General features: G+C 47.8%; 1 protein-coding gene across 1 annotated transcript in view; it reads right to left on the bottom strand.

The window, feature by feature from the left end:
• CFAP74 (cilia and flagella associated protein 74) overlaps nucleotides 1–18,035 on the bottom strand; it is a 116,098-nt gene that overhangs the window by 59,065 nt on the left and 38,998 nt on the right. Inside the window, exons 15-17 of the mRNA XM_063145448.1 lie at nucleotides 12,652–12,718; nucleotides 9,250–9,339; nucleotides 1,979–2,152 (exon numbers count right to left, since the gene is read on the bottom strand). Coding sequence (XP_063001518.1) covers nucleotides 1,979–2,152; nucleotides 9,250–9,339; nucleotides 12,652–12,718 — 331 coding nt within the window. The remainder of the gene's footprint in view (nucleotides 1–1,978; nucleotides 2,153–9,249; nucleotides 9,340–12,651; nucleotides 12,719–18,035) is intronic.

Raw genomic sequence — 18,035 nt, 5'->3', positions numbered from 1 at the left:
GAACACACACTCAAGTAGAGGAAAAATAAGGACCGGTAGAGGTGTGAAAGAATGTATCTTTTGTTTCTTTCCCCAGAGTTTGGCAGATGTTCCTCCCTCTGCCAGTGCCCGAACGCCCCAAATATTGCATAATTCTGGGGCACTCTGGCAAAAATGGCAACACAGCCACCATCCCAACCCCCAAGCTACAGAAGTAAACAACAGCCAGGAAATCCAGAGGGGGGGGGGGGAAGGCCATGGCAAAGAGTGGCTATCAAGCATACCACCGCTGTCACTGGCATTATTGCAAACCTCCCCCTCACCCCCCCCGGCAACATACACACCCTTGAATCCTATGAATTGGGAACATAATGGACCCCATTCGGTCTAATTTTTCATTAGACCCCAAAATGCCAGGAAAGACTACTGTTAAAGAAGCTGGTATGGTGGTGAGAAGCAGACAAACACACATACATTGGGCTAGTCTTAAGGGATTGGGGGGGGGGACTCTGTTGGCTTCTCTCAAAAAATCCTTTGACATGTCCCCTGGAAAAGAACCTCCAAATTCAGTTCCAAATTTGGTTTGTTAAAACTTCGTGGCAAATAACAGCAGTGCTGCCTGTGCCCCTCCCCAACAGCCCCTCCCCCAAAATGGCAAAAGCTTATCAGAATGCTTTGTCCTTCCCTCAAAAGCCTTGCCCAAGGAGGAGTGCCTAAATCTGCTTTGAATTTTTAGTGAAAAGTTGGGGCTAAGTCTAGGGGGGCAAACAGCTTTGTTGGGTTAGTTTCCGACCCCAGAATGAAAGGCCTCTCTTCCATCAACAGATTTTTAAGCACCATCTTTGTCAGGAAAGAACTCCTTCCTTTTTCCAAGTAGGCATAAGGGAAATCATAGACGCGTAAAGTTGGAAGGGCCATTTAGGCCATTAGGTCCAACCCCCTTCTCACTGCAGGAATCCAGTTTAAACACCCGTGACAGACGGCTGTCCATAGACACTTGAATACCTCCAGCGATGGACAGCCCATCATCTCCCTAGGCAGTTGGCTCCATTATCTAAGTGTTCTGACTATTAGGAAGTTTTTCCTGATGTTCAACCAAGATCCGCCTTTCTGTAAGTTACGCCCATTACTTTGGGTCCTACACTCTTGGATGATAGAGAACAGGTTGTGGCCCTCGTCTGTGTGGCAACCCGTTGGGTAACTGAAGAGTGCTATCCTATCCCCTTCTCTGTTGTCTCTTCTCAAGGATAAACATTCCCTGTTCCTTGTTTCCTCATAGGACTTAGTTTCCATACCTCTGATCATATTTGCTTCTCTGAACCCGTTCCAATTTATCGGAAAGGTCTCCAGAAGGGAAGATAGTATTCGAGGTGAAACCAGACCAGCTCAAAGTATACTTAAAAGGTTGTCACACAGAGGAGGGCCAGGATCTCTTCTCGATCCTCCCAGAGTGCAGGACACGGAATAACGGGCTCAAGTTACAGGAAGCCAGATTCCGGCTGGACATCAGGGAAAACTTCCTGACTGTTAGAGCAGTACGACAATGGAACCAGTTACCTAGGGAGGTGGTGGGCTCTCCCACCCTAGAGGCATTCAAGAGGCGGCTGGACAACCATCGGTCAGGGATGCTTTAGGGTGGATTCCTGCCTTGAGCAGGGGGTTGGACTCCATGGCCTTATAGGCCCTTTCTAACTCTACTATTCTATGATTCTATTATTTCCGGTGATTTTGAAACCATACTTTTACTGATGCAACCTAAAACTGCATTTGCCTTTTTTGCAGCCGCCTCGCGCTGCTGACTCATATTCAGCTTGTGATGGAGTGAAACTCCAAGATCCTTTTCACATGTACTATTGTTAAGCCAGATACAGCCCATCTCGTGTGGATTGTTCCCCTCTGGGGAGAGAGCAGCCAGGGCGACCAAGGGCTTTTTAAAGATATGCTGATCCGTGCCGTTTAGAGCTCCCAAGTCCATCGGAGGAAATTTATACAGACTAACCATTCCCTCGGTGGAAGGCAGCGGCATCACAGCGCGCGTAGCATCAGTGCCGGCTGATTTGCGAAGCTGGAACCGCGTTCCCAAGGCGCCAGAGTTCGTCAAGGTGATGGTCCGTGAAATTGTCTCTCCCACCAGATGAGTGCCAAAGTCAATGAGCTCTTTATCTAGTGCCAGCTGGAAAAAAAAAGCGGGGGGGGGGGACATAATTACTACTGTCCTATATAGGCAGTAACATCAGTAAAATGAACATCTACCGTTTCAAGCGCGACGACGCCTTAAAATCCTTATTTCCACTTCAAAACTAGGGAATGTCACAGAGCGACTTCCCCCTCCCGTAGATTTTTGTATAGGAACTACCTTATTTCAACAATGAAAAGGCTCGTCACCACTACACACACACACACACACACACACACAGAGTCTCTCCAGAACCACTTCTGTGCACGCAGGAATGTTGCTAATGAGGAAGGGGGGAATACAAAAAAGGAAAGGGGAAAAAAAAAGATCTGTTTTAAAACAAAACGTACAGTCCAGCCAACGTAGGTTTCACACCTGTACGTTACGAAACAGGAGAAAAGGCGAAAAAGCGTTTTCAAACGCCTCTGCGGACGGGGGCGGATTTCTTCTCCCTGCCAATGGCTCTGCCGAGCTTATGTGTCAGTGCCCAGAAATCAGGCGACCAACAGATGTTCTCCGACGCCAGAAGTGCAGGAAATGGGGCAAGAAGTCATCGCCCCAATGATGAAACCCGGGGGGCTGGGAGTCTCTTTGCTCGTCTCCACCCCATTCTATTTCTTTCTTTCTTTATATATATATTTAACCCACCCGTGCCTGGGTCCAGCTCCAGCTGAGAGCCCCCTCCCTCCTGCTGTCAACTGTTTCCGGAGAGGCCACCAGTGAGGGAGGAAGCAGCAGCCAGGCACCTCTCCACCGTGCCTGAGTCCAGCTCCAGCTGAGAGCCCCCTCCCTCCTGCTGTCAACTGTTTCCGGAGAGGCCACCAGTGAGGGAGGAAGCAGCAACCAGGCACCTCTCCACCGTGCCTGACTCCAGCTCCAGCTGAGAGCCCCCTCCCTCCTGCTGTCAACTGTAACTGCTGAACTTTCCAACTAAGACTGTAGTGCCTGAATTTACTTTACTTTCCCCCTCCTCCTCCTCCCTCCCAATCCCCTTTCCTTTTGAGTCATGTCTTTTAGATTGTAAGCCTGTGGGCAGGGACTGTCAAGAAAGACTTTTGTAAGCCGCTGTGAGAGCCTTTTTTGGCTGAATGGCGGCATAAAAATCCTTAAATAAAATAAATAAATAAATAAATCTCTTCACAAGGCGGTTTTCAGCAATAAAAGTCATAAAACCGCTGTGATAAGCCACTGGCCTTTCCTGTCCCTATACAACAAGGGCCAAAATACCAAAAATGCCAGCATGTTGTAGCTTAGAGCTCCTCCTACCACGACTAAGCCTTAGGAGAAGTCTTTCAACCTTTTTAGAACGAGAGGGAAAGCACTCAGGAAGCCACCAAACTATTGTTGGATGGGGAGAAGGGAATGGGACCAGGGCAAGGGTGTATGGCTATTGGGGGGACACCAAAGGGACTCCAGGATGGCCGACGTGGGCCTGCAAGGCTGAGGTTCTGCACCCCACTAACATACAAGCTTTCCCTTCCCATTATAAGACTTTATGCAACAAGCATTTAGCATAAAGTTCACGGACTCTGCTCTATGACTTGCTGCTTTGCGCTTCGCTCCCAAATCCTTCACACTCCCACAGTTTTGTAGCTGGGATGTGGACCCCGCCACTGCCTTCAATCCCTGCCAACACCTACTCCGTCTTTCTGAAGTGTCTGTCTGGAATTGACCTCAGCCAGCCTCTTTGTAGCTTGACTCTTTGTCAAGAGATAAGGGCTAATCCCGGGAACAAACAGATCTGTGTGGTGCTACTTATGTTCTGAAGTAACGGCATCCAAACTGGCTGGCCACTTGACCCAGAAGGACAACACAGGCTTCCAGGTTACATGGGGACTTTGCCCGGGCAACAGAATTATTCATTGCATCGTTTCCATTGGGTGACTGCGCCTGATAACATACTGACCTAAAATTTCATCCCACCTTCAGGTCTGAAGGTTCGGACACACTACATCACTTGTCTTCCTCACACCTTGAGGCGTGGGGAGGTGCGAACAAAGCCGGCCCAAGGCATTTTGCCCAAGAACAAGATGGCGCCCGCTCCCATTCCAAGCCAACTGGACTGTCAGTTAAATGTTTCTTCAATGCTGGCCATGGGGCAGCTGTTGGAATCCTGGATTAGGGTTCTGGTTATGTTTCCATGGATTTACTAATTGCTGAGGAGCTGGAGGAATCAGAAGACTCAGCAGAAAACTTAAAGGTCAACGTTGCACCTGGACATTGATGTCATGATTGAATAATTGGTAACTTGATTGTTTCAATTAAGGGATTGCAAGCAGTTGCATCACTGTACAGTTAGCCTATAAAAGGAATGTATTCCCATGTACATGTATCAGAGATCAGAAATGATCACTGCATCACTCCATCTATGTATCAGAGCTGTATTGACTGACCGTATGTAAGTATTTGTATTTGTGATTGCCATAACTAAATTATATTTTATATGCCAGTAAAGGTTTGTTTAAACCTATTGAAAGTCTCAGTCTTAATCTGTGTCTGTGCTGACTTTGCTGGAAACCGTTGCAAAAACTCTGCTATAAGGTTATTGGCCAGAAGCCCAGTCTGGCAATAACTAAATAAGGTTGTAAATATGAACCACCATATCCCAATAGCAGCGTCCTCCACCGCACCTAGTAGGCACACTCAGGAGTCATGGGGCGGGCCACGGAACTCTCTCCTCCAACAGCCATTTGCTGCCTCCCAGCACCTGCCGCCTAAGGCAACCGCCTCACTCCGCCTAATGGTAGGGCCAATGCTGGGGGTGCAGAATCCCTCCAGTATGTGACAGACTGCCCTGTATTTATTACTCATACATTCCACAACTGGGACTCTAAATTTATACAAAGTTCCTTGTCCTGCTGATCAAGCACGGGGCAGAACGGGAGAAAACCTTTCATGGTACGGTAGCGTTGGTGCTTTTTATTCAACTTCCAACGTTCAGATACCGCAACTTGATCCTCCCAAGCTGCTCAGGCTGTACCTCTGAGGATTGGGCGTTCAGCAAAGTAGCTGAATTTTCATAATTCAGCTATTTCGGTATTAAGACATGTTTGTTGTGCTGCTAGGTTTGACATTTAGTGACAAATAAGAGATCCAAGAAACTGATTTATTAGGCAATTCATTTCCTGCCGATTTGATGCCAAGTCAGGGGGCAGATTTCTAAACTTGGCAACGTGGCCACAGTAAGCCAGCAAGAAGCAATCCAAGCCAAGCATTGAGAACTCATCATGGTTTATCCGATGGGAAATGATGAGAAGAAACACCTGATAAGGAAATGTACAAAATCCCCAGAGATGGCTCTCAAACTGCTCACTAGTCCTATTCACTTAGCACTCGATTTGTGGTTAGGGAGTGTCACAGTGATGGAAAACGTTCATATTGAAACTAGAGATGTGAAGACCTGGGGGTGGGGGGAAATTCGGGGGGACGGGACATGGTGTGTTTTTCACCCCAAGGACTGTTTTTGGTTTTTACCAAAAAAAAAAAATTGGAAAAACTTAATAGTTTTAGATGATGAAATATTTTCTTTTAGAATTTACCTAACCTTTACTCCCCGCAAAATGATTTCTAAAAACTATGTAATAAGAACAATTTTATAGAAAGACTAGAGATGTAAATGCCTGGAAATAATGAAGCCATGGGGAGGGGGATGCTATTGTGTGTGTTTTAATCCTCTCTATAAGACCAAAAAGGATACTGCGGCTCATTAGCAAAGTTAGACCTGAGATACCAAAGAGGGTCCTAGCTGGCTTTATAGAACAGTTGCTTCAGGCTTTCCTCCCTCTAAGCAACTTAGAGGCCACCAGTGAGGGAGGAAGCAGCAGCCAGGCACCTCTCCACTGTGCCTGGGTCCAGCTCCAGCTCAGAGCCCCCTCCCTCCTGCTGTCAACTGTCTCTGCAGAGGCCACCAGTGAGGGAGGAAGCAGCAGCCAGGCACCTCTCCACCGTGCCTGGGTCCAGCTCCAGCTGAGAGCCCCCTCCCTCCTGCTGCCAACTGTAACTGCTGAACTTTCCAACTAAGATTGTAGTGCCTGAATTTGCTTTCCTTTCCCCCCTCCTCCTCCTCCTCCCTCCCAATCCCCTTTCCTTTTGTGGGCAGGGACTGTCAAGAAATACTTTTGTAAGCCGCCGTGAGAGCCTTTTTTGGCTGAATGGCGGCATAAAAATCCTTAAATAAATAAATAAAATAAACTTGTCTCACTGAGTAGCCATACAGTCTGCTTGATCCAAAACCTGACCATCAGCCTGTCTTTGACATGTCTTCTGCCTCTGGCCATTTTGCTCTCTCTCTCTCTCACACACACACACACTTCACCATATCCCCCATTTGCCATTGGACTGACTGGATCACAGAGTTGGTCAGGCCAGCCCATGCCGTCCACACAGCACCAGTTGTGCATCAGTTGTGTAGCCCCTGCTTCCAAAGTTCTGCCCTTAGTCAGTTCACTCTATTACGGCGGGCTTGTTTGGAGAAGGATTGGCAGAAAGGGCAAGTTTCAACAGCGTGGCCTGCTCCTAAACAAAGAAGGCAGAGGGAATGCCCGTCCGTCGAAGGAAGTCTGCTGCCGCAGGTCGTGCACTCGTGAAAAAAGTGCCTTTGAGGCCACGCGCCCCCAGGGGCAACCCCCTGAAAGGAAGGAGAACGCTTAGAGAGAAAGACCTGAAATAAATAAGGCCGGAAAACGTGTAAAGGGAGGGAAACGAAAGGAGAAGAGCAGAAGGAATAAAAAAATAAAAGAAAACCTCAGCATTCAAGGCATTCAAACCTCAGAGGCATTCAAGAGGCAGCTGGACAGCCATCTGTCAGGGATGCTTTAAGGTGGATTCTTGCATTGAGCAGGGGGTTGGACTCGATGGCCTTGTAGGCCCCTTCCAACTCCAATATTCCATGATTCTATGATTCTAAGGCCTATGGGGGAAAAAACCCACTGTTTCTGTAGAGATGAAGTTCCCAGCAAGGCTAACCATGCAGTGCTAGAAGAACTGAGGTAGCAGGCGGGAACCGTCAGGGACATGTGCAGTGGGACGGAAGAGAGGGGTTCCCACCTAGAATTCTCAACCTCAGCTTGTTAACGTTTGTGACAATGGCACACTGTGCAGGCGTGGACCTCCCATATGTGTGATGCACAGAGACCATGAAGAAGGCATTCAAGAGGCAGCTGGACAACCATCTGTCAGGGATGCTTTAGGGTGGATTCCTGCATTGAGCAGGGGGTTGGACTAGATGGCCGTGCAGGCCCCTTCCAACTCTGCTATTCTATGATTCTAAAAACTTACAATGAAGTTACCCATTTAGAGGTACGAGCTTTGATGGCTTCTTATGCTTCGCATTTTAAGAATTACCAAAAAAAAAAAAAAAAAGTTGCCACTTTACAATACGTTGAGAACAAGTACATATCACAGAACTCATTATGTACTGGGTGGTCCATAAGCTAATAACAGCTTGTAAGTTCTAAGTGTCTGCATTTAATAAAAACAACTGTCCTTGATGGAACTGTGCATCTGAATGCCTAAAAATAATGCGTTGACGTCTTTTTCCTTGAAAATTTCTCGAAAAACTGGATTTGCGAAAATGGTTCATACACTTTTATTGCAAGCTGCTGGTGAGAGGATGCTGTTCTCAACAGCCATGGCTAATTTTAGGAGCAAATTCTCTGAAGTAGTTGTCTTCTAGCCTGATACTCAAGCTCACTTTTAAATGGATCCGCCTACATGCGTTTCTGTAAAGCTAGCGCCTGCGTTTTTTAAAAAACCAGCAACAGCAAATGAACCAATAACCACAGCAATACAGTTTCAATTGAAAGTAGCCAGCTTCTACATTCAGTTGAATGTAGCCAGCTTCTATACACTTCAGTTCTACACATGAGGAATTCCTTGCAGGGCTGCGGCCAAATTAAGTGCAGCACGTAAACACTGGGATCAGGGCCTTTTCAACAGAAATGCCCTTCCCAGAGAAGTGTGCCAGCCACTACGTGTACTCCTTTGGGGACCAGGCCAAGAGCTGGCCCTTTTGGGGGTAGGAAAGGAAAGGAACCTCTCACGCAAGCACTGAGCCATTACTGACTCTTGGAGGGACGCCAGCTTTCGCTGACGTTTTCTTGGCAGGCCTTATAGCGGGGTGGTTCGCCGTTGCCTTCCCCGGCTGTGATTACCTTTCCCCGTACTCATTTTACGGACCTCGGGAGGATGGAAGGCTGAGTCGACCTGAGCCGGCTGCCTGAAACCAGCTTCCGCTGGGATCGAACTCAGGCCGTGGGGAGAGTTTCGGCTGCAGTAGCTGCTGCTTTACCGCTCTGCGCCACACGAGGCTTCTTTTGGGGGTATTTTGGCTAATTATTTTCTGCCCGTTTTTAAGTCGTAGGCCTCCGGCAGTGATTTGATCTTGCGTATTGCTTACTCTTTTGCTGCCTGGTGGAGTTTGCTGTTGGAAATGAAGGAGTGGTTCTAACCGGTGCTACTTTTATACCTTAAGACTGTGTTTCTGTATTTTATTATTGTACTTTGTATTGTGGCTTGATGCTTTATCTGATTTGTGTGAGCTGCTTCGGGTTTATGTTTGATGGAAAATTTGGGACACGGATTTTTAAAAGTTTTTTTTAAGTGTATAATGCTAATAAAAACTGCAAATTAAGCAGAGAAATGAAAGGGATATGCAACCCTGGAAGGGGGAATCTCTATTTCTCACAGCTTTTGAAAGCAGGATGTTTTCTTTTATACAAGTGAAGCCATCAGCAACGTTTCACTGTGCCTTGATTAAAGCAGGATATGGCCCACATGTCCCCAACTCGAATTTAAACCAAAGTAAAGTAACTCAATAACAATGCAAAGATACTAAGTTTAGTTCAATTGGAATCTTATAATGGAAAGATCTTGGAAAGAGGCAAATCAAACCAAATACTAGGCTGCAGTGTCATAAAAAATGTTGAAAAATGTTGAAACCAGCGAGGAACTGCTGAGTAAGTAGTTTGCGGATTTATCACTAGAGAGAAATGTAGCATTTAAAAAATAAATACAAAATCTTGCTAATAGATTTACTTTTTTATATTATGAAACAGTATCGGCTGCTCTAATTCAGCGATTAGTCTTCGACTTACCACACACTTCTTGGTTGAACATTTCAGCGGGATTGAAAAGGAACCAATCTGAGATAAAAATGTGACTTCTCCTTCAAGATCTTCATTTATCTATTAGGAAACCAAAAAAAAAAAAATGCTGTTAAGAATCTAATTACATTTGTCAGCACATTAAACAGTGTTTGAGAGAGCAGTGTCTGGGATGGCTATAGGATAGTTCGGGTTCCTGGATCCGAGGTCAGAGACAGCGCTCCGACCTCGGCGCCAGAAGTCTGTGCTCCCTGCCTCCCCACCAACACCAGCGCAGTGAGAACCACATCGGCTGCCTCACTGAGGTTTCAAAAGCAACCTTGGAGAGGAGGGAACGGGGGCTGTTGTGTTGACAGGGAGGGGAGAAGACTGGGGAAGCGGGATACGAGCTATCACCAGCCCTCCCCAGTCTCCTTCCCTCTCCACTCCGCAGAGCTCTAGCTAGACGGGCAACAACGCCCATCTAGCAAAAATGCAAAGTGGGAGAATGGCGGAGGCAAAGATTACCTTCGCACTCCTCCCACTCTGCATAGGATGCCCATCAGCCTCTGAGTCTGGAGGCCGACCGGCATCTGGATAGGATTGTGCTCTTAGCCTTGTTATGGAATTGATAAAGAGTGTGTAAAGCTTTGCATGGCTGGCTGGAAAGATACTGGGAGGTGTAGGCCTTTTTCTGTCTAAACGAAAATCAGATTGCACCTGAAGTCATTCAGTCCTCTTGCAAGATAAACGTCGCCAGAGATCCTCACAGGAGACAGTTATCTCGCTAGAAGAAATTCTGCAGACACCGTCTTCTAACACCCCCTGAGGAAGGCCTTTGAATAAAATACAGGCCGAAACGCGTTGGGCTTTGTGAAATAAAATATCTGCATCCTGAAAACTTGTTTCTCTTTTTTTCTGACATCCGAGTAAGGAGCCATGCTGGAGTTAAAGTCATAAAAAGGCTAGGCTTGATCCTGCCCAGTTGAACGCTGCAGTATACCCTCTGGCGATTGGCAATGGTGATGATGTCACAGTACAGACCAGTAGCTTCCTCTGCTTGCAAGCTACCTTGGTGGTGGAGGGAATAAGATGTCTGGGCCCCACTGCCGGGATAATTGGCTTGTGATCCCCCTCAGCACCCTACATACACAGGCCTCTGCAGGGAACACCGCCATCACACATCACCGTTGGAGGAAGCAGGAGGGGAGCATCCAGGGGCAGCTGGATTCTAGAGGCAGGAAGGGGGGAGAGGTGTCTGACCCTGCAATCTCCCTGCCCAACTCCTGCAGTTAGAGCACTTGATTCCCCAAATGGCTGGCCAGCAGACTTAAGTTCCATTTTCTCAGTTACTCGGAACAGAACACGGTGAGAGACAGCGGCACCGACAGATCTCACACACAGAGCGCCTTGTTTCGATTCTTTCTGCTTCTGAGCAAGAACAGCAAGAGAGAGAATGACTGTGCCGTGTGCGTGCGAGTGTGACGAGTGGGTTTCACTTTTGTAAAAAGAGCACTTGGGAGAAGCAGCAGCATCACAACAGCAGCAAACAAGCCCAGCCAGGGCACGTTGGGTGATTTGCTCTCTGGGGTGCACGCCCTATTTACACATTACAAAAACACATAAAGAAATCTTTCTTTTTGAAACTGGTGGTTTGTGGGATTCAGAGCATTTGTGGGGAGGTCCTCACAAAACTGTTCTAATCCCCACCCCATTCATTTTCACTTTCCCCCTTATTTTACCTTTTCCTTTCTCAATTTTTCTTCCTCGGTTCATTTCCCCATGCTATGCAACAACCCCAACCCCCTTTGCACGCATGATCTTAAAGTTCATGTGCTTCAGGTTCTCCTTTTTGCAGTATTTTTTATTTTATTTTTCATTTTTGCATTTATATCCCACTTGTCTTCCTCCAAGGAAGTGTACACAATCCTCCTCCTCTCCATTTTTATCCTAACAACAACCCTGTGAGGTGGGTCGGGCTGAGAGTTTGTGACTGGCCCAAAGTCACCCAGGGGTTTCCATGGCCGAGTGGGGACTAGAACCCAGATCTCCCGACTCCCAGTCCAACACTTTAGCCACTACACCACACTGGCTCTCAATTCTATGAACTGCTCTACCTATGGTGACCCTTTGGCAGGGCCGGCGCTACCATTAGGCCTACTAGGCAGCTGCCTAGGGCGCAGATCTCAGAGGGGTGCAGTACAGACTGTTAAGGGCCACAGTTTTATACAAATTAGCTGTTTTAAGAAATAACATAGTAAGTTCAAGTTTTGTGCTTTTTATTTTTTTCTACAAAACATCTGTTCTTAAAAATCGAAGTTGGCATTTTTGGGTGTGTGGGTGTGTATGCAAGTAGCTCGCCTCACCTAGGGCGCAAAATAGTCTGGCACCAGCCCTGCCCTTTGGCTCTGCCTATGGCATCCTTCCCCAGATGTATTGGACTACAACGCCCATAGTCATAGAATCATAGAATAGCAGAGTTGGAAGGGACCTACAAGGCCATCGAGTCCAACCCCCTACTCAATGCAGGAATCCACCCTAAAGCATCCCTGACAGATGCTTGTCCAGCTGCCTCTTGAAAGCCTCTAGTGTGGGAGAGCCCACAACCTCCCTAGGTAACTGATTCCATTGTCGTACTGCTCTAACAGTCAGGACGTTTTTCCTGATGTCCAGCCGGAATCTGGCTTCCCTTAACATGAGCCCGTTATTCCATGTCCTGCACTCTGGGAGGATCGAGAAGAGATCCTGGCCCTCCTCTGTGTGACAACCTTTGAAGTATTTGAAGAGCGCTATCATGTCTCCCCTCAATGGTCCTTGACCATTGGCCATGCTGACTGGTGTTGATGGGAGTTGAAGTCCAAAACATCTGGAGGGCACCAGATTGGCTCTGCATGTGATGAGCTTGCCTTCTCCAATGGTACCAGCTGCCCTTGGAAGCCTCTGGCCCTCAACCACTTGAAGACCATCACCACCCAGTAAGTATTCTCAACTAGGCTTTGGTCTCTATCTAGATGCATTGTTCGGATGGGCTACAGCTCAGTGATAGAATACATGCTGTGAACGAAGGAGGGACCAGGTTCAATCCTTGCCACCTCCAGTTAAAAGGATCAGGTAGCAGCTGAAGCAAAATACCTCTGTCTTAAGACTGTAGAGAGTTGGGCCAGTCAGAGTAGACTAGACGGATAAATACTCTGATGTGGTACAGCAGTTTCCCATGCTCCTACCTGTCTCTCATTTTATAAGGAAGCATTTTAAAATGTTGATTCCATGCCGAGTACCGTTATAAAAAGCAGGTGACGGAATTTCACGGTGTAAAATGCACATCACCCTTGCGCGGCTCTTCATTTAATCCTTTTTTGCTATCGTGAAACTGGCAAGCACCGTTTAATCAGGACGATTGTATATCACTCCTACCATAGGTTTAAAGGTCACCCCTACTTCGCAAGACATTCCGGCAGACATCGGGCCAGGAGGATCAAAGCTACAACGGTAAATAAAAGACAGAATTAGATCACCATTTCCAAGCTTATTCGCACGGGTCTCATAATAACGGGAGGCATTTGCAGCATTTTAAAAAGTTCAATATATTTTGTTGATGGCTGAAGCTTCAGTACAGCAGCTTTTTGAGATAATGAAGAAGGCACATTTGCACTTTGACAGGGACTCCACCACTCGTGCTCGCCGACCTCAGTGATCTTACCGGCAGGCACACGGGGAGCGAGTAGGGTCTCTGAAGCAGATCTCGAGATGCCTACAGAAGCATCTCGAGATGCGTGGGAACCAACTGAGAATCCAATGAGGAAGAGGGTGAAGAGGTAGGGGAGTCCACTAAGGCTTCAGGAGACAGAGCAGGGAGACAGTGGAAGAGAGGAATCTTTCCAGATGCCAGTTAGCCAGTAAGTTCATTGTCAAAGTAGGAATCTCCTCCATCTGTGAGAATGCAAGATCTCATGGGGAGGGAAGAGTTGGGAGACAGGCACCAGAATCAGATGTCAGGTTAAGAGGGAAGAGCAACTTCAGGAACTAAGGCACTTTACAAGGCTGGGCCATCAAAAGAGCTTCCTAGAGGAAGACCCTCCCTGATGGCGGGCCTAGGAAACCCACCCAGTTTTCGTACTGCGGGCTGGCCCCAGTTTCGTTGCAATTTTCATAGCCATAGTGCATCCATCAACAGTAGTCTGTGTAGCACTGTGCAAAGCTAATGAGAGATCTTGGCTCTAGGAACCTGGATGCTGTGGAAGTCTGTAACCTGAAGCACTGCTGATCTGACTGATCAACTGCTGATCTGTTGAAGCACTGTTGAGCTGACTGATTACGCGAATCTGACTGATTCGCATAATAAGAGATCGACTTCTTCGTTTGGCTGCAAACTCGACAGAACTTAAGGCGATCGATATAAATCAATAAAACCATCTACATTTTAAAATAACTGCTACTCTTCAACTCACGTGTTTCTGATGCTAACAATACATAGACTAGGGGTGTGCACGGACCCCCCGCGGGCCGATCCGAAAATTTCGGATCGGCCTGCTCCGCTCCGCACCGCTCCGCCCATACTCCGCTCCTCTTCACTGCGGAGCTCCAAATTGGAGCTCCGCAGTGGAAGGGAGTGGTGCCAGGTAAGGCTGGGAGAGGACGGCGGGGGGGGGGGGTTACCGGGCCCTGCCGCCGTCGCTGCCCGTGACCAAGGGGGAGGGGGGCCTTACCTGCCTCCGTCCGCGGTCCGTCGGCTTCTTCAATTGAGCAGTTGCGCCCCAGACTTCCTGGCTGAACCGCGGGCTCAATTGAAGAAGCCGAGGGACCGCGGACGGAGGCAGGTAAGGGAGAGGGGGGGGTTACCGGGCCCTGCCACTGTCACCGCATGGGCGACAGCGACAGCAGCAGGGCCCGGTAAACCCCACTTACCTTTCCGGCGGAGCTCCGGATCGAGGCGAAGGATCCGCCTTCACCTCGATCCTCTTCGCCACGCTCCGCCGGCCCCCCAATCCTCTTCGCCTCCGCCTTAAGGGGAGGTGAGGCACCCCGCTCCGCTTCTAATTCGCCGGTCCGATTAGAAGCGGAGCACATCCCTAGCATAGACACTAGAGCATGGTGACAGGGTTATGGATGTTTATGTTACTTATGAGGAAATCATTTCTGAATGGAAAGGTGGCAAGTAGCTCCACCCCTGGAGAAAGGCTGGCACTGGAACTGCCCTGATGCCTGCTTCGCATCTAGAGAGAAATTCCAGCTATTACTATGAGCTTCATCACACCAGGGTTATACGGTGCAATCACTGCGAATTGCGTGCAAAGGACTCCGAAGTTTTCCAGTTTATAATCTGCTTTGACTGTGAAGCACTCCCATGCATCCTGCTTTCATTGTGCTATAAAGCCAAAAGAATCGACCGATTTTGCTACCTGTTTAGGAGCGAATCATTTGTTGTTCTCCGAGCGGCCACTGGGGGGCACAGGAGCGGGATTTGATACCTTTAAGTTTCAAATTAAACAAATGTTTACATCTGCGTAAGTTTTAAAGCTAAAGCCATCAAAATTGGCACAGTAATAGATATGAAGGAGAGCTTTAAGCATACCAAATTTGAATCGGATTGGGTCATCCGTTGATTTTTTAATGATTTTTTTTTTTTTTTTTTTACATTTCCCCCCTTAAACCCTTTTCCTGGTATGCAAAGGATCTTCGGAGCGCTGCCGCCCGGGGTGTGATTCAGCTCATAACAACAACAGCAACAACAGCTTTACGCTGTAGGGGATAACTCGAGGGAAACAGGTACATGGGATGAAGCCTTATATGTCAGTGCTTCTAGAACACCGTTTTGTCTCAAAAAAGACATGTTCTTATGAACGGCAGAAACGAAAAGGTAAGAGCTGATGTAGTGCAGTGGCTGAGGAATGAAGCAGGAAGTTGCTAGTTCGAATTCTGCCTTTGCGATGAACTCACTACTGGGTGGCCCTTGGCAAACTACCTTGTCTCAGGAGACCACACCTCAGCGGTAGAGCATCTCCTGGTTTGACCCCTGGCATCTCCAGGAAGGGCTGGGAAAGAATCCTGTCTGAAAGGCCAGAGGGCCACCTACAGACAGTGTATGATCAAGGTGGACCACGGGTCTGACTTGGTATAACTTCCTATGAAGTTATATTCGCACCTCTTTGCCTGGGGATGGTCCCTGGTTTCACCTCCAATTGAACAGATCAGGAAGTAGGTCCAATACTCTAACCACTACACCACACTGTCTCTGTGGAACAAGGAGGGGCAGTTACCCATCTCAGAAGAATCTTCTCCACTGTGGGAGAAAAATCACCCACACCAAGCATCTACAGCAATGCCCTAGCCCTAAGAAAAAGGAAAGGAACCTCTCGTGCAAGCACGGAGTCATTACTGACTCTTGGAGGGACGCCAGCTTTCGCTGACGTTTTCTTGGCAGGCCTTATAGCGGGGTGGTTTGCCGTTGCCTTCCCCGGCCGTTATTACCTTTCCCCCAGCTAACTGGGTACTCATTTTATTTATTACATTTATATACTGCCCCATAGCCAAGGCTCCCTGGGAGGTTTGGAAAAAGGAAAGGAACCTCTCGTGCAAGCACTGAGTCATTGCTGACTCTTGGAGGGACACCAGCTTTCGCTGACGTTTTCTTGGCAGGCCTTATAGCGGGGTGGTTTGCCGTTGCCTTCCCTGGTCGTTATTACCTTTCCCCCAGCTAACTGGGCACTCATTTTACCGACCTCGGGAGGATGGAAGGCTGAGTCGACCTGAGCCGGCTGCCTGAAACCAGCTTCCGCTGGGATCGAACTCAGGCCGTGGGGAGAGTTTCAGCTGCAGAAACTGCTGCTTTACCGCTCTGCGCCACACGAGGCTCTTTTGCAGACTTCCACGCGAGAAAAGAGAGCCATGACACACAACTGGGGTGGGATGGGGGCACTATTTTTAAGCATGACACACATATTGGCTGTGGTGTGGGTGGGAAGTGGGGGCGGTGGGGAAGTAATCTAGCATTGCAAGACAATCCCTGATTGAGACTCTTAAAGGATGACATGAAAGGAAGATGATGCCAAGTTCCCGTTTGATTTACAGCGTAATTTCTGAGCGCTTGGCTAAAACCGGCCAGTGTAATAAGCTGTTAATTTACAGCTTTCAACTCGAGATGAGAGTATTAGGGAGCCCGAGTCCAATCCAAACAGATCTGTTCTGTACATGAGCCACCTCTAGCAGCAAATCTGCTGCAGCATGTAATCTTGTCGAGAAAAGGGCGCAGAGTTGAGCTCGGTTAATATGCATCGAGAGAGGGCTGTTCTGTTTTTTAACCGTGTGAATTCACTAACCAATAGCACATTTTTTTGTACGTACGTTCAGATGCCAAAGGAAATAATATAAGCCGACCAAATCAGTCATGCAAGGCAGCCTGTATAATAAAAAGGCCTTGCCCATCAAATGCTTCGAGGGGGTGGGGGTGGATATCTACAACACAATTAAGGTTTGGGATGTTCTTAGCTCAGGGTGTGCTATTTGGAGCCAACAACACTTGTCCAGGGAGGCTTCCAGATGAGGTTTTTTATCATGCAATTGCCCTGCCTCATTAACAGGATTTTTCCGAGGGGTGGTGGTGGGAAGAAACAGGATAACCCTTCAATAATAATAATAATAATAATAATAATAATAATAATAATAATAAATTTATTTCTTACCCGCCTCTCCCTTTGGATCGAGGCGGGGAACAACATTAGAACAGGAATCAATACATCTCAAAAAATCATGATTCAACATTGATCTGGATAGGCCTGCCGGAAAAGGCTAGTCTTTAAAGCTGCCTTAAAATCATACATAGTGTTAATTTTACGAATCTCCTCCGGTAGGCCATTCCACAATCTGGGGGCGACAGAAGAAAAGGTCCTTTGGGAAACTGATGTCAGCCTGGTTTTAGCTGACTGAAGTAAGTTCACCCCAGAGGACCTGAGTGTGCGGAGCGGACTATATGGGGGAAGGCGATCCCGCAGGTAACCTGGACCCAAACCATTTAGGGCTTTAAAGGTGATGACCACCACTTTGTACTTTGCCCGGAAACGAATTGGCAGCCAGTGGAGCGATTTTAATGTTGGTGTAATGTGGTCACCCCTAGACGTACCGGTGACCAACCTGGCTGCCATATTTTGAACTAGTTGAAGTTTCCGAACTAGGTACAATGGTAGCCCCATGTAGAGCGCATTCCAGAAGTCAAGCCTTGAGGTTACCAGCGTGTGCACCCCTTCTTTCTCCCTCTCCCAAAATGCTAGAACCAGGGGACATCCCACGACGCTGATTGGTGGGAGATCTAGGAGAAATAAAAGGAAGGACTTCTTCACACAGCGCAGAGTTAAGTTATGGAACTCCCTACCACAAGATGTAGTGATGGCCACCCATGTAGATGGCTTTAAAAGGGGGTTGGATACATTCCTGGAGGAGAAGGCTATCAATGGCTACTGGCCCTGATGGTTGTGTGCTATCTCCAGTATTCGAGGCAGGAAGCCTGTGTGCCCCAGTTGCTGGGGAACATGGGTGAGAGGGTGCTGTTGCACCATGTCCTGCTTGTTCATCCCTGGCCGATGGCTGGTTGGCCACTGTGCGAACAGAGTGCTGGACTAGATGGACCCTTGGTCTGATCCAGCATCAGGGCTCTTCTGATGTTCTTAACACAGACAAGATAAGGGTTATTCCATGCAATTAAGTGTTTACTAGATGTGGCAAGCTATAAAACAAACCAAGTAAATAACTCAGAACTGGCTTTTTTGAAATGGACAGTGCAGGGTTGTTGTTGTTGTTGTTGTTGT

This window comes from Elgaria multicarinata, chromosome 20 (assembly GCF_023053635.1).
Source record: "Elgaria multicarinata webbii isolate HBS135686 ecotype San Diego chromosome 20, rElgMul1.1.pri, whole genome shotgun sequence".
NCBI lineage: Eukaryota > Metazoa > Chordata > Lepidosauria > Squamata > Anguidae > Elgaria > Elgaria multicarinata.
This window is presented reverse-complemented; position numbering and strand designations above follow the sequence as displayed.